This window comes from Ursus arctos, chromosome X (assembly GCF_023065955.2).
Source record: "Ursus arctos isolate Adak ecotype North America chromosome X, UrsArc2.0, whole genome shotgun sequence".
In the NCBI taxonomy this organism is placed as follows: domain Eukaryota; kingdom Metazoa; phylum Chordata; class Mammalia; order Carnivora; family Ursidae; genus Ursus; species Ursus arctos.
Window position 1 is genome coordinate 12,837,919 of NC_079873.1, and position 15,209 is coordinate 12,853,127.

A 15,209-nucleotide genomic window follows, 5' to 3' on the forward strand; every position below is an offset into this window, starting at 1 on the left:
TGCTTAGAGTAATTTTAGAGTTTTTCAAAGATTGGGAGAATTGGTATTTGGCAAATAGTATGTCTAGTTTGTTGCTGGCTAGGTAAATTGTCTATTGAGTGATATAATTCCAGTTTCCTATTGTTAATTCTGTTAGGGATGATTTCAGAAATTAGGGTTATCATTTTTACAACTCTTTATCTATTAGAAATGCTTACTGAAATATTTGCAGATGAAAGGATGTAATATCTGGCATTGCCTTAAAATATTCCATCCCACACCCAGAGAAATGTGTGTGTGTGCAGGAGAGAGGGGCATAGATAAGGCATGATTGGCAAAATACTGGTGATTGTTGGCTAGGTCATGGGTACATGGGGCTTCTCTGTCCTAGTCGCTCCACTTTTGTTGTTGTTGAAACTTCCGTAATCAAACAAATGAGCCATCACACACAAATGTAGGACTTCTGGACTTTCCTTCCTGGCATGCAGAAGTGCAACTTTGATCATTTGAGACACTTGTTGTAAACAGAAGCCATCATTAGCCAGGAACAACTTAGAAAATAAATCAAAACAAACACTTGCTCTGTATTTCAGAATACCTTATGGTGCATTAACACTTCCCTGCAACACCAGTGCTGGCATGAGCCAGGGCTCTTGCATCACAAACACCCTCTGAGGCCTTCACTCTGACTACGGTAGAGAAATCACAAGTCCTTTGCAGCCTTGGACTGACCTATGCCCTTGGTTTCCCAGAGGGTGTTTACAGCATTCTAACGACTTAAAATAGTCCATGAAAGCATAAGTGGTAAGATAGACATTTGGGAATTCCTACGTTCCATGGTTTTCTTTATCATAGGGCTTCTCAGAATTTTTTTTTTTTTAAGATTTTATTTATTAGCGTTTACAAGCAGGGGAGAGGGGCAGAGGGAGAAGGAGAAGCAGACTCTCCGCTGAGCAGGGAGCGTGATGCGGGGCTCGATCCCAGGACCCTGGGATCATGACCTGAGCCGAAGGCAGACATTTAAACTGACTGAGCCACCCAGGCATCCCTCTCAGAATCTTTATATGTCATGCGCATTGTGACTCCGTCCAGAGTGTAACAGAGTATTTCTCGTGTGCCTCTGTGACCTCTTCCTCTTACATCAAGAGGGAGAGACTCTGGGAAAGGAAACAGTCCAGATATTTGTTTTTATTGAGAGCAAACATTGCCCATAATCTGCTGTAGATTGGTGATACACCTCTCTCATTTTGGATATTTCATAGAGCTCGGAGTTAAGTGACTTTGAAAACATTCATGCAGCTCACTACCTCATGTGAAGCTAAGCTCACTTCTGTCTAATGGTGATGTTAACAGTGTAAGATTCTTGAACTTATCCAGGGAAAGAGCCCCACTTCTTTTTTGTTGTTGTTCCCCGGGTATCTTCATCTCTGTAGCCCCTCACCATCCAGGTGTTTAACCTCCAAAAGTGAGTTCTCCGAAGTGAATGTAAAGTGTTGTCTAATTGCAGAAGAGCACATTATAGGTATTTATTGTATTGCTTTTTAAAGATTTATTTATTGTACTTACTGATGGGGGGTGGGGGGGATCCCGAAGCAGACTCCCCGCTGAGCAGGGAGCCTGATGCGGGGCTCAATCCCAGTACCCCAGGATCATGACCTGAGCTGAAAGCAAAAGTCAGCCACTTAACCAGCTGATCCACCCAGGTGCTCCTTGCATTGCTTTTTAATGCTGCCTCAGATTTTGTTAGCTTATCTAGTGGCCACCGCCGTACTCTTGTTTGCCTAGGTAAACTTGTGGTTGACAATAACACCTCACGAACTGCTGTTAAGCCAGGTCTCCCTCCTGCTGAACTGTTTCCAAGGGATGTTATAACAAAAAGAAAATCGTGAGACCACATGAGTTTGGGAAATGCTACTTGTTATTTACTTGGCATAGTAAGAACTTAAGTAAGAGGTCATTATTCTGGTGACCATCTGGGTTAGCAGATAACTTGGCTTATTTGTCCCTGAATCACCCGGATAGAGCCTGATGGCATGTGGCTCTCAGTAAATATTGGTGGAATTAATGAAAGAAAAGATGGGCTGCATCTAGCAGCATGTCATCTTGTTACCTAGCCTGACCCGTGTAGATAATCTTGTATTTTGCCTCTGTCGCTTAAAAAAGCCAGCCTCTGTTGGGGCGCTTGGGTGGCTTAGTTGGTTAAGTGTCCGTCTCCTGATTTTGGCTCAGGTCATGATCTCAGGGTTGTGAGATTGAGCCCCACATTGGGCTCCACAGTGGGTGTAAAGCCTGCTTAAGATTCTCTCTCCCTCCCCCACTCCCTTTCTTAAAAAAGAAAAAAAAAAACAACCCTAGCCTTTGTCACTTAAAAAGCTAGTCTCCTGGCCCAACTTCACCATTCACAGGTGTGACAACCGTGTGTTCTTACGTCTTACCTAAGGCAAGTCCTGCCTTCATCCATAAGCCTGTGTCTCAGATTTTTCTCTTAGTTCTCATTGATTTTCTTCTACTCCTTCAACATCTTTTTCAGTCATGATTTCTTCCTCAAGTGTCTCCCCATTCTAAGACCCTGCATCCCTTCGAGTAAACCAACAGGTAGAGAGGCATTCTGTTACCATTTTGTCACTTCTACTAGCAAAATGTTTTGGGAACACAAAATGAGGGACCTCCAGGCAAGAAAAAAAAAAAAGCCCTGCACATACTCCACAGGTCACCAAAGCCATTGCTAGTTAGGTAATAGGGGTGAACATTTTATGTTTTTTGTTGAGTTTTGTTTTGCTTTCCACCCTCAAGATTTTATTTAATTCTCTGTGGAAAGCATAGTCATCGTTTTTTATTTTTAAGCACTGACACCTTTATATAGAAAGGTTGGAGGTATAGCATAAAAACTTTTTTTTTTCACTCATTTGAGACCTGGTGCTCCATCAGTCCTGACTGCTTTAGTGCATATTTCCTGCAAACAAAGCTTTTCCTACATAACCATTCAGATGAGGAAATTGTCACTTATGCGTTATTGCCATCTGATTCTCAGACCCCATTCGAGTTTTATCATTTGTCCCAATGTCCTTTTTAGCAAAAGGGCCCAGTGCAGACTCACATGTTGCATTTAGTTTTCATGTCCCATCAGTGTCCTTCAGTCTGTTGCATCCTGTCAGGTGTGCACACTGCCATTTTGTCCCGTTACTGTCCACACTTTGGTCACTTCACTTGATGAAGGGGGTTTCTGCCAAACTTCTTAATTTTTTTTTTAAAGATTTTATTTATTTATTCGACAGAGATAGAGACAGCCAGCGAGAGAGGGAACACAAGCAGGGGGAGTGGGAGAGGAAGAAGCAGGCTCACAGCAGAGGAGCCTGATGTGGGGCTCGATCCCACAACGCCGGGATCACGCCCTGAGCCGAAGGCAGATGCTTCACCGCTGTGCCACCCAGGCGCCCCTTTTCTTAATTTTTTTTTTTTTTTTTAAAGAGGTTTCTGCCAAACTTCTTGACTGTAAAGTTACCGCTTTCCTCTTTGAAGGTAGTAAGTATTTTCTGGGGAGGTACTTTGAACTCTGTAAAAATATTCTGTTCCTCATCAGAATTTGAATGTATTCATGTATTTATTTGTATCTGTATAGACTCATGGTTCTGTTTTATGCAATGGTTATAATCTGTTGCTCTCGTTATTTATTTTGATGCTCAGATTACCACCAGCTTGGCCAGTGGGAGCCCATTCAAGTTGGGTTCTGTGTCTTTTTGACTCATTCTCATCATTCTTTTAAGTGCTTCCTTGCTTTCTGGTATGGAGTAGTCCAGGCTCATCTTATTCTCTCCTGTATAACCCTGGAATTGGCCAGTTATCCAAAGAGTTCTGGTTCAGTTTAGTGGAAAATGGTATACAGACACCGAGATCTGAACACTAGTCATGTTCACTGCTATTGGGGTGTCACTACTCCTTGGTTCACTCAGTGGTCAGAGCTAGGGAATATTTGTGTGCTCATGTATATACACATACACTCATTTGCATCCCTATTGAATGAAAACCGTGTATTCATGGTGCTACCTCACAACAGGGATCATTCTAGAATTTTCCCTTTCAATGTTTGTAACTCCCTTCTCTGACCACGAGAAACTTGGCTTGCACTATCCTTAATATTTTTATTTAGTTGGTCAACCCCCTGCGTGTACCCAATCTTCCATTTTCACCACTACCCCCTCCCCTGCTCAGACACCCTCTTCTCCCGGCTCAGGCTGTCACTCCCCATTCCAGGCCAGCCCCATGTGGACACTCAACTTACCCAACTTGGTCACCAGCACCCCCTGCCAGATGATTCTCATATGCAGACAAGTTTGAGGACCACTGAAGGTTCTCAGGTTGAACTGCACTTCAGTCTTCTTATCAGTCATCTCCCACCTCACTGCTAACTCGTACTGATTGCTAGTTATTTGCATGCTGCCAGACATTGCCTTTCATAACAAAACAACACCCACAATCCTTTCTTGTCACTGCTTGAAAGCTCTTAATTGTTCGGTAAACAGCAAATACAGTGCAGTCCCGGCTGCACTTGCAGTCTCCCAGGTTGAAGTGCTGGTCTCACAACAGTGCCTGCTTGCCTCTGCTGAGTCTCACAACAGTGCCTGCTTGACACAGTGTTGGTGTCATTGAAATCCCAAGAAATGCAGAGGTTTCATCTGTGTTCTGTGAGTTACCTTTTGCTGCTGTGGAGAAGAGAGCTATTCTTTTTGTCCTGTCCCACGGCTTCCGGTTCAAAAGCAAGTGAGAGGGGCTCCTGGGTGGCACAGCGGTTAAGCGTCTGCCTTCGGCTCAGGGCGTGATCCCGGCGTTATGGGATCGAGCCCCACATCAGGCTCCTCTGGTATGAGCCTGCTTCTTCCTCTCCCACTCCCCCTGCTTGTGTTCCCTCTCTCGCTGGCTGTCTCTATCTCTGTCGAATGAATAAATAAAATCTTTAAAAAAAAAAAACAAAAGCAAGTGAGAATCTCCTTTGAGCCTCACTCAGATTTGAAAATGCCCTGAAAAAATCTCTTCCCACCTCCACTAAAACAAATAACCCCCGCGTGCATTTGTATGCGCTGCACGCATTCTCAAATGTGTTGTTGTCTGTCCTGAAAAGTGTGAAGGAAGAAGTGTTTTGGAGGAACTACTTTTACCGGGTCTCCCTGATTAAGCAGTCAGCCCAGCTCACAGCCCTGGCCGCCCAGCAGCAGGCCTCCGGGAAGGAGGAGAAGAACCATGGCGTTGAGGAAGACCTGCCACTGACAGGTATATTCAGAGAAGACTTCACCGTGTGTAATTAAAAAAAAAAAAAAGTTACTTTTAAAATACTCTTAGAGACTCTCATGAGCTTGTCATCTTGTACGTACCAAAAATGTCATTGTCATCTTCTGGAAAACTCTTTCCAGAGGAATATTCATTCTCATTGCCCTCTCTCTGACCCTGCTGTCACGTCTTCCCCAAGCTTTGCTTTCCCTTGCCTTCTTTTTCTTGGTCTTCGGGGTTTTTACTTCTTTTTACTTCTCCCTCCTTGCCCTTCACCGTGTAACATTTTATACCTTCTGTCCTCTACGGATTCAGTCTACTGCTTTTCTTTGTTTCTCTGCCTTCCTTCCAAGCCGATGTTCCCCTAGTACTGTACTCTGTAGAGCAGAACCGAGCTCCATTCCACGCCAAGTTACAGTGTCAAGCTCACACCTAGGCACCGTTACGTTGCACACTGGACTCTTATCATGACAGTTGACCCCTAGTGTTTTATAATACCAGCAGCAATTTAAGATCTGTAATAGTAATTCAAATAAGGAAGGTATTCAAAAATAAGAAGAAAGATATTTTGTGTCATAATCTTAACGTTTCATGAACACCTGTGTGTAGGTACTAATTACAACTAGTGACTTACCTGTTCGTGGAATTTTAAATAATTATGCAAAACCATGTATCCTAAGGGTTGTACAGACCACTAGAAAAGAACCTGACACTGCATTTAGGGTCAGGGAAATGTAATGAAGGTGCTCTACACAGTAAAATTTGGCATTTTGCATATGGGTGTTGAAAAGAATCCCAATTGTCTATTATTCTTTACTATTTATTTTCATTGATTTTATTAGAAAATGCTGTTTTAGCAGATACTGCCTGTATCACAAAATGGGCTTAAGACAGGATTCAGTAAAGACTGTATGCCTAGTATGAACCTAGTAAGGTTCATAAGATAGAAAATGTGGCCCAGGAGAAAGAGGGGAAGCTGTGATTGAGCATTGCACTTTGCTTTGTGCTTTCTAGCATTCGTGACAAATGGAAAATTTGATAAATAACTGAATTCTCATTATCCTAAAAGACGGAGCAGAACTATTCCTGAATTTGATTTCAGTTAACACTGAGGCCAAAATTTATTTCCTGCTTGGAAATCTTATATGAGGAGTATCAAATAGGATGACATAAAAAAAATATTCCCAAAAGAAAGGAGTTGAAATGGTCTCACCTAGCTATTTCTTGAAAGCATAACATAAGAGCTCATTTCTGAAAATTATGTAGTATCGTCGTACTTGTGGATATTTTAGTTGTTACTATAATATGTATTCAGAATTGAATCAAGCAATTTTTGTCTCTTTTATTCTCACTTCTTAGAGGCAGTACGGCCCAAAACGCCACCTGTCGTAATCAAATCTCAGCTTAAAACTCAAGAGGTAATACAGTTTTACATTGTACCTAGTAGTTGATGTCTGGAAATGCAGTAACTCTGTGTTAACTATCTCAGATCCCATTTGAAACTGCTTAAGTATATGGGTCTTATCTGTTTTGAAGAAGAGGGGTCCAGCACTTGCGTACTTAGGGACCTGTAGCTGAGACATGAGGCGATTCCCTGGTATCAGTCATTTTAGATGTGTTCTCAGGAATTGGACTGAGTGACTGGAGTGGCCCAAACTGTGAGGAAGCATAGTGGATTCAGGTGGTAGCTCATCTGGTTCCCAAGCAGCCGCGCAGGTTAGAAGGCTAGAGAGCAGTGAGCATCTGACTAGCGGAGGAAGGAGACGAAAGGGACGCTGCGCTAACTGCCGCTTAGAAAACCATTCCCAGAGCTCCTTTGTTGCATTTCAGGATGAAGAGGAGATTTCTACCAGTCCAGGGGTTTCTGAGTTTGTCAGTGACGCCTTTGATGCCTGTAACTTAAATCAGGAGGATCTGAGGAAGGAAATGGAGCAACTGGTTCTTGACAAAAAGGAGGAGGAGACAGCCGTTCTAGAAGGTACCAGACAAACAAAATAGCTGTGCTCTTTTCCGATTCCGAAGTCGATTGTAGAAAATGTCATTCTGAAGCAGATATACAAACACAGTAACTTCTGCGTCAGAATTGCTTCTCTGTTCCCCATTAGAAGATGGATTCTAGCACACGTGACGAGATCTCACATCCCCCTGCCTCAGCATGCACAGGAGTGTAGAGAGGAGAAACTGAGCCCAGAGAGGATAAGTGATTGGTCCAAGGCACCTCAGCCGCAAGAACATGTAGCCAGCGACAGGTGACAAAGAGTGCACACCCTTTCACTTAGAGACAGCATCCTCTAACCTTCTACTTGGGTTTATACTTTTTTTTTTTTTTTAAGATTTTATTATTTGAGAGAGAGCGAGCATGTGCACATAAGAAGGGAGAAGGGCAGAGAGAGAAGCAGGCTCCCTGCTGAGCAGGAAGCCTGACATGGGGCTCGATTCCAGGACCCTGGGCTCGTAATCTGAGTCAAAGGCAGATGCTTAACCAACTGAGCCATCCAGGCGCCCCTTGACTTTATACTTAGATGTAGAAGATTCTTTTCCCTGCTGCTCTGTGCCACAGGAGCATTGCCTCAGGAAGGAGCATGCTGCCTTTAAAAAAATAATAATTTAGAGACAAAGTACAAGCTGGGGGCGGGGGGCGGCTGATTTCTTTGGCACATCAGGACAAATGAGTGGCTTTCTACTGGATGAAAAGCAAAGGCTCGGGTTAATCATCATCAAACCAAGAGTGTTTTATGAAGCCTTCTGAGACTTACAATGTACTCAGGAAGCCGGCTTTCCCCCATTTGTACAGAGAGCACCCGTGAGAAAACTAGCCTCCCAGAGTTGAACTGGAACCCTGATGGCACACTGTGGAGGGACTCTGGAGGAAAGAATTGGGAAGGAAGGAGGTAGGAAGAGTTTCTGGGGCAAAGAGAGGCCAGAGGGGAAGTGAAAACTTGGGCTCACTAGCTACCTCAGACCCCTCCCTCCCCCATCTGTTTCTGATAGAGATGACTGCTGGCCACCGCGGAGGGACGGGGGGCAAGAGTCCCGTGTGTTGTAGGCGACAGCCAGAGCAGCCTGTGTGCTGGTTCCCTTTTTGCCGGTGATGGCTAGTAGCACAGACCCCGCAGGAAACTGGAAGTTGCCCTGAGGCGGGATTCATAAGGTGCTGGCTGGCTGCTCTGGGCAAGCTGTTCTTTCATTGAACTCCTGCCCGAGTTATAATTTGGACCACATAATATTCTTTTATGTATTCATTGTTTCGGCCCCGCAGCTAAATTGTAAGTTTTCCTCAAGGGCAATTACACCTTGTTTTGGTCATCCCACAGTACCTGACATGGAGTCTGGCACCCAGTAAGCCCCTAATAAATATTTGTGACATTGGTGGTTTGCCATGCAACATACCGTGTCCTTCCCCTTGAGTCTCTGCTGCCAAAAAAATGAAAACATTGGGTTTTTGTTTTCTCTATAGCTACTAAATTTAAGGTTTGTTTTTATTATTTTTTTTAATTTTGTTTATTTATTTGTCAGAGAAGGGAGTACAAGCAGGGGGAGCGGCAGGCAGAGCAGGCAGAGGGAGAAGCAGGCTCCCTGCTGAACAGGGAGCCCGATGCAGGGCTCGATCCCAGGACCCCAAAATCATGACCTGAGCTGAAGGCAGACGCTTAACCTACTGAGCCACCCAGGCATCCCAAGGTTTGTTTTTAAAAGAAGAAAAGGGAGGTGCCCACCTGGCTTAGTCAGCGGATCGTGTGACTCTTGATCTCAGGATCGTGAGTTCGAGCCCCACTTTGGGGGTAGAGATTACTTAAAATCCCCTCCCACACCCATATATTGAGGGTCTAAGCGGAAAGTTGCAGTTCTGAATCTCAGTGCAGAAGAGGAACGTGAGAGCGTAGATGGAGCCCAGTGTGCAGGGCCAGGCTTCATCAAAAGACCTCCTGACTTCAGGTTCTGGTATCCGTTGCCACTCTGGGGAGACGACGCTGAAGTGCTTACGCACAGATTGTGAAGCGTGGCTCCATCTGGATGTGTTACTATCAAGCTGTGTGTTCTTGGGCAAGTCACTTAACCTCTCTAAGCCTCTGTTTTCCAACCTGTAAAATGTGCAGCAGTGTATCTAGTTCTTGGATTGTTCTAAAGATGGGGGGGAAAAAAGGAGTGATATGTAGAAAGCAGTTAGCACAGTGCCCAGCTCATTGAGTGCTCAAGAAACATTAGCTGTTTTTTTCTACCATGGTCATTGTTGATAGTGGTAAAAATTTATTTGCAACCAAATATTAATTATCAACTGTCCATTTAAATATAAGGAAAAGCAGAGGTTTTAGAAATCAAAATAATACCCAGTAGTATAGCACTTACCCGATTCATCTTTCTAATCATATTTCCTTTCAGTTACTGTTAAAATTTGGTCCATTTTTCTGAACAGACATGGCGAGGAAGCTTGAGATGTTAAAAATTGCCAAGGCTAGGACTTCCACAGGGAATTATACTTGACCGAGTTGTTAAAACCAGCATTGTGAATTCAGAGAGAATCTTTTCCTTCTCATTTGTTTCTTTCAGAAGATTCTGCAGATTGGGAAAAAGAACTACAACAGGAACTTCAGGAATATGAAGTGGTGACAGAATCGGAGAAACGAGATGAAAACTGGGATAAGGAAATAGAGAAAATGCTGCAGGAGGAAAATTAGCTCTTTCCTGAAATAAAAGAATAATGCTTAACATTCTGTGACTGACATTAAATTCTAGATGACGACACTCGCTGAATCAGAAGGCACAAAAGATGGGTATAACTATGAAATTCAAGATTATTCTTTTTTCAAGCTGAAATTTGCCTTTTTTGCTTTTAAAAAAACATATATAGAATAGTTACTCTAATCAAAAAGGGATGTTTTATGTAATATTTCTTTAATATAAATCTAATTAGAGATATTCGTGTAGTCACTGTGGATGTCTTTGCCGCAGAAATGCAAGTAAAATTTTAGAGTTCTGTTTTCCGTGAGGTCAGAATTATAATTTATTCTTCAGTTGTTTTTTTCTAAACATTTGTACTTCTTGTTGCATTTTCACTGATACGTGTATGTTGAAGTTCTTAATGGATTGATAACTATCAAAATGACCAAATTGTACCAAAGAACTTAAGAAGAAGCACTTTCAAGACTATTTTCTTGCTAGGTATTTTCTAAAATTCCATCTAGAAGCCAAAAGGTAAGATAATTATGTTGATTTTAATGGTGTAAACATCACAAAATTTGACGTTGAGAAATACTGTGCAAAAACATTTGTTTTTCTCTGGGGCCTTTTCTTTATTTCTTGTTTGTTTGTTTGTTTGTTTGTTTGTTTTAACTATACCACATTTAATATTGTTGCTTTCCTAAATTCCATATCACAGTTTTTGTAGAAAGTAGGGCCTTTTGTCCTTTTTGTATTAATGACCTTCACAAGCCCATTCACCTTACAGTCTCTCGTTTTTGTTTAAATTATCACCACATATAAATGTTTCAGCTTTGTTTGTCTTAATTAAACCATCTGTCCTTATAAAATTGTGTTCCTCTTAGCACAACTTACAGAACTTCACTGCTTGTATTCTGCTACACCAGCAGGCCCATGCTCATAAGATATGGTATTTTAAAAGAACAAGGTGTCTTAATGTCCGAACACTTCCAAGGCATTTGCTTCCTAGAATGTTCATATTTTTCAAGGAAACTTTATTTCATAAAAGGGAATAGAATTAAGACAATCCTTTGTAGGAAAAACTGATACCATGAAAATTAGTCCATGGTCCTCTGGCAAAGGTATAATCAACAAGAGAACTAGGTGTGCGTCCAAGCTTTACTCTTGTTTGTAGCTTGGTGTACACACTTGTGAATGAGCCAGACTGTCTCAGCTAGGATCCCTTGGGTTATAGCAATAAACTCACGTATTCTATGAAACCACTGACCCCATTATCAAGGGATTTCCACTTGTGGTGCCACAGTTGCTGATTACTGAGTTTGGGTTCAGAGATGATGACTGGCAACTTCTAAAATAATCCTATTGAAGGAAAAAGTTTGGGTGTTTTTAAAGTAGAGTGTTCTGGAGGGAAGGAAACATGTAAAATGTTTTTAAGTAGCTAAAAGTCCTGGATGTAAGCAGATCAGAATATGACAGTGCTTGGCTCTTGGTATATGTACTAAAATTCACATTGTTGAATAAATACAAAAAAGCAAAGGTTTCAGAGAAAGTAAAAAAAAAAAAAACTAAAATGACAATAGACATGTTATAGTTGTTACTATCAACTTTATGTGATACTCTTATTGCATTTAAAAACAACCTAATTGTGCATTGCTTTATGAAAATAAGAGGCTAAAATAAGATTTAATACACAGCATAAAAATACAGTTATGCTGTATTTTTATGATTCAAATAGGAGTAAAATGTTCTCTTTTAAGAGATACAGGTAACCAAAGTGTATTCTTTTAAAGGGAAAAATAATTTGTAACCATGTTAAGTGGAAAACTTCTAAGTATTTATTACATGCCTGGGGGATAGCCAACAAGCTGTGCTGAGCATAAAAACCCATAAGCTTCATACTGTGGGGATTATACCTCACTACTCACAGTGTGGCTCAGGAACCAGCGATGGCCTGCCCTAGGAGTTTGCTAGAAATACAGGGTCTCAGGCCCTGCCACAGACCTGCTGGCCCAGACTCTGCAGGTTACTGAGACCCCCAGGGATTAGAATGGGCTTTACAGTTTGAGGCATATTGGACTGACGTACTAGTGCCCTCAGGGCAGTCAAGGTTGCTGGTGGTTTTTACTTTTAACCCTTCCACTAGCTTCATTGGATGATGGTGTCTTTCTAGTTGGTGTTACAGATGCCTCCTCTGCTGTTCCAGTCGGTTCCTGCTGCCGATTCTGCTTTCCACACTGCCAAATAAAGAGGAACCAAGCTCCCAGGGAGACCATGAGTAATCGTGCTAAGTCAGATCTCTCTCATGTCACACATTTCAGAGGAAAATGTCAACACTACAAAGCGCAGATAAGGCTCCCTGAGAACTGTTTCGCATGTTCACAAGCTTTCTCTGAGGTTCTTGAGCCGCATCAGAGGGCTGATGTTCCCTGAAGGCTATAGAGGATGGATGGGGCCATGTATGGCACGTTCATGCACATAAAATCAAATAAAAATAGTTGAAAAAGTAATAGAGTATGGAACCAAACTATGTCTTTAAGGCCAGTTTTAGGTACCTAGAGTCTTATCGTACAAGAATGCAAACTGTTTTCTTTGCAGTTACAGCACTTCATGACAAGCAAGTCAAGTCCCAGGACGCAGCCAGTCTTAGCAGGAGCTTATGCTCTTGCCACAGCCAACTCAGTTACAATGTCACAAACTCGTTATATGCAAAAGTGGCAACTTTTTATACGAAGTGGGAAATCTCAATTTTAAGTTTTGAAAATTTAAGCTAGAGAACCTTATCTTTTAAGAGATAAGGAGCAATGATACTTATAACTCAGTGCTTTCAGATGCCCTACAGTAGCCAAGATGGTTTTTCACAAACTATTATTACAAATAGGATTTTTAGGACATTTTAAAGGTTTACCAAAAAAAACAAAACAAAACTTACTATCACATCCAACTTGCAATAGTTTTTTTCCCTCCTTGACCACTTTGGTATAAAAACCAGGACTGTGAATGTGCTTCTATAATTTAAATAATTTGATAATGGTTCTTTCTGGTAATAGACTTTCCCCTCCATTTTAAAGTAGAACCTTTTTCAACTGTAAAAATTAGGTGCATTTAATTTTAGCAAATTTATGTTTCAGCTTTGAAAAATATGACTGGTAGGAATTTTGATACAGTTTATATAATCAGTTTTATTCTGGGGGTGGGGGAACAGGTCTTTTTAATAAATGATTATTTCCAGACTATATTGATAGGAAAATAAAATTACAAAGCACATGTTACAATACCCAAAAATGATGGTGCTTAGAAAACTAATGAGTCATGACAGATGACATATATTCATGAAGCTTTAATCACATGCAGTTACATATTTCTTATAAATCATCAATTGTTTATCTGGTCTTTACATTTAGGGATTTGTTCAGATGAAGCCGTTTATGATTTCAGTTGTTAAACTATGATTAGTTTTTAACAGCATTTACTCAGTGGATTCTGATTTATTTCCAATATGAAAAAACTATATTCCACTTTGTTCTGAATAAATAAACCTCATTTTTAGTGATAAGATATGTTATAATGGTTTTTCCTGAATAACTAAAAATTCTCTTCCAATAAGGACCTGTAAATATTTCAAAGTTATCCGGTATGTAGGCTTCTATTAGAATTAAAACTCCCTTGAGAAGAAGGTATTGAGTTTTAAGAAAACATTTTACTTTCACTGTAGACTTCACCTCAAGTGCAGTGGGCTGTCCTTCATATTAAAAAATCATTCTAATCCACTCAGCAGGTCTTTTACTCTAAAGCTACTGCAGGATTTTTCCCTCCTCTGGTAGTGATAGTAACATTGATCTGTCTTGTTCTTCCCTGATAACTGTGATGAGCACTGATGATGCTTTCTGCTGTGGCTATAGCTAAAACTCACCAAGGTTAACCAGTTCTCAATAAAGCTGAGGGGAAAAAAATTTAAGCCTGTGACCTAATGGGGGCACCTGGCTGGCTCAGTTGGTAGAGCATGTGACTCGTGACCTTGGGGTTGAGTTCAAAAGTTCAAACCCCATGCTGGGCCTAGAGCTCGCTTAGATACATGCATACATACATACATACATACAAATAAAACATCTGTGACCTAGGAAATAGAGATAATAGATCAATTCAACGTAATGGAGGATTTGGGTAACTACCACTAAAGTATCCACATTATAATCATCAAAATAGCCAGTAAGTACATAATATTCTGTGCCATATTGCACTTAGTGCAAAAATCCAGAGACAGCAAAATGGCTACATCACTCAACAACATTAACTCTCATGGAGACACTGCAGGGTAAAAACATGATGGAGGAACTGAGCTAAATCGTATCCCTCTACCAAAAGAGTGTGGCACAAGATACGACATTGGGGCACCAGGCTGGCTCAGGTTGTGGAGTGTGTGGCTCTTGATCTCAGCATCATGAGTTCAAGCCCCACATTGGGCCTGGAGTTTACTTAAAAAAAAATGTGGGACGCCTGGGTGGCTCAGTTGATTAAGTGTCTGCCTTCAGCTCAGGTCATGATCCCAAAGTCCTGGGATCAAGTCCCCCATTGGGCTCCTTGCTCAGTGAGGAACTTGTTTCTCCCTCTGCCTGCCGCTTCCCCTGCTTGTTCTCTCTCACTCTGTCAAATAAATAAAATCTTTATTTTTAAAAATGCCACCAGCAAGATTAGTGTAGCGTTCTTTGTTTATTGAACTAACAAAACGAGTGCTTGTGAAATTAAGGCATGAAAACAGACACTATTAAATCTGGACAACACACAAAAGTCTTTTCGTAACAACATGGGATGCATGTCTTACAGTCCTTAGTACCTCACTTTAGGAACTGGCTAAGCCAGTGAATGGCCTAAGGCAGTGACCCTGCACTTGAGAACCACCTGGGAGCTTTAAAAATGCTGATGCCCAAGCCCCACCCCCCAAAGAGACTAACTGGTTGGGGGTATAGTCCGGGCATAGGGTTCTTTTTGTTTTATAAACTCCTGAGTTGTTCTGAAGAGCAGCTAGAATTGCAAAGCTCTGGGCCCAGGGGAAAGCGGCCTGGGGGAAAAAGATTTGTTTGGGCAAGATAACTAGGGAGCACTCAGTTGCTTCCTTAGAAAAATGAAAGGGTGGAATTGTCTGGGTTCTTTTTCCGGGGGGGGGGGGGGGTTGTTTAAGATTTTATTTTTAAATAATCTCTACACCCAGTGTGGGGCTCGAACTTAAAACCCTGAGATCAAGAGTCACGTGCTCTTCCAGGTAGCCAGGTACCCCTGGTTTTAAAATCCATTCCAGGGGCGCCTGGGTGGCA

General features: G+C 41.7%; 1 protein-coding gene across 2 annotated transcripts in view; it reads left to right on the forward strand.

Annotated features, from left to right (window-relative positions):
* SYAP1 (synapse associated protein 1) overlaps positions 1–13,453 on the forward strand; it is a 31,661-nt gene extending 18,208 nt beyond the window's left edge. The window contains exons 6-9 of one of the 2 annotated variants that reach the window (XM_026480266.4): positions 5,096–5,244; positions 6,601–6,659; positions 7,072–7,219; positions 9,790–13,453. In XM_026480266.4, coding sequence (XP_026336051.1) covers positions 5,096–5,244; positions 6,601–6,659; positions 7,072–7,219; positions 9,790–9,917 — 484 coding nt within the window. In that variant the 3' untranslated portion in view covers positions 9,918–13,453. The remainder of the gene's footprint in view (positions 1–5,095; positions 5,245–6,600; positions 6,660–7,071; positions 7,220–9,789) is intronic. The other variant, XM_048213279.2, reaches the window with a different exon arrangement.
* Positions 13,454–15,209: the final 1,756 nt, after the last annotated feature.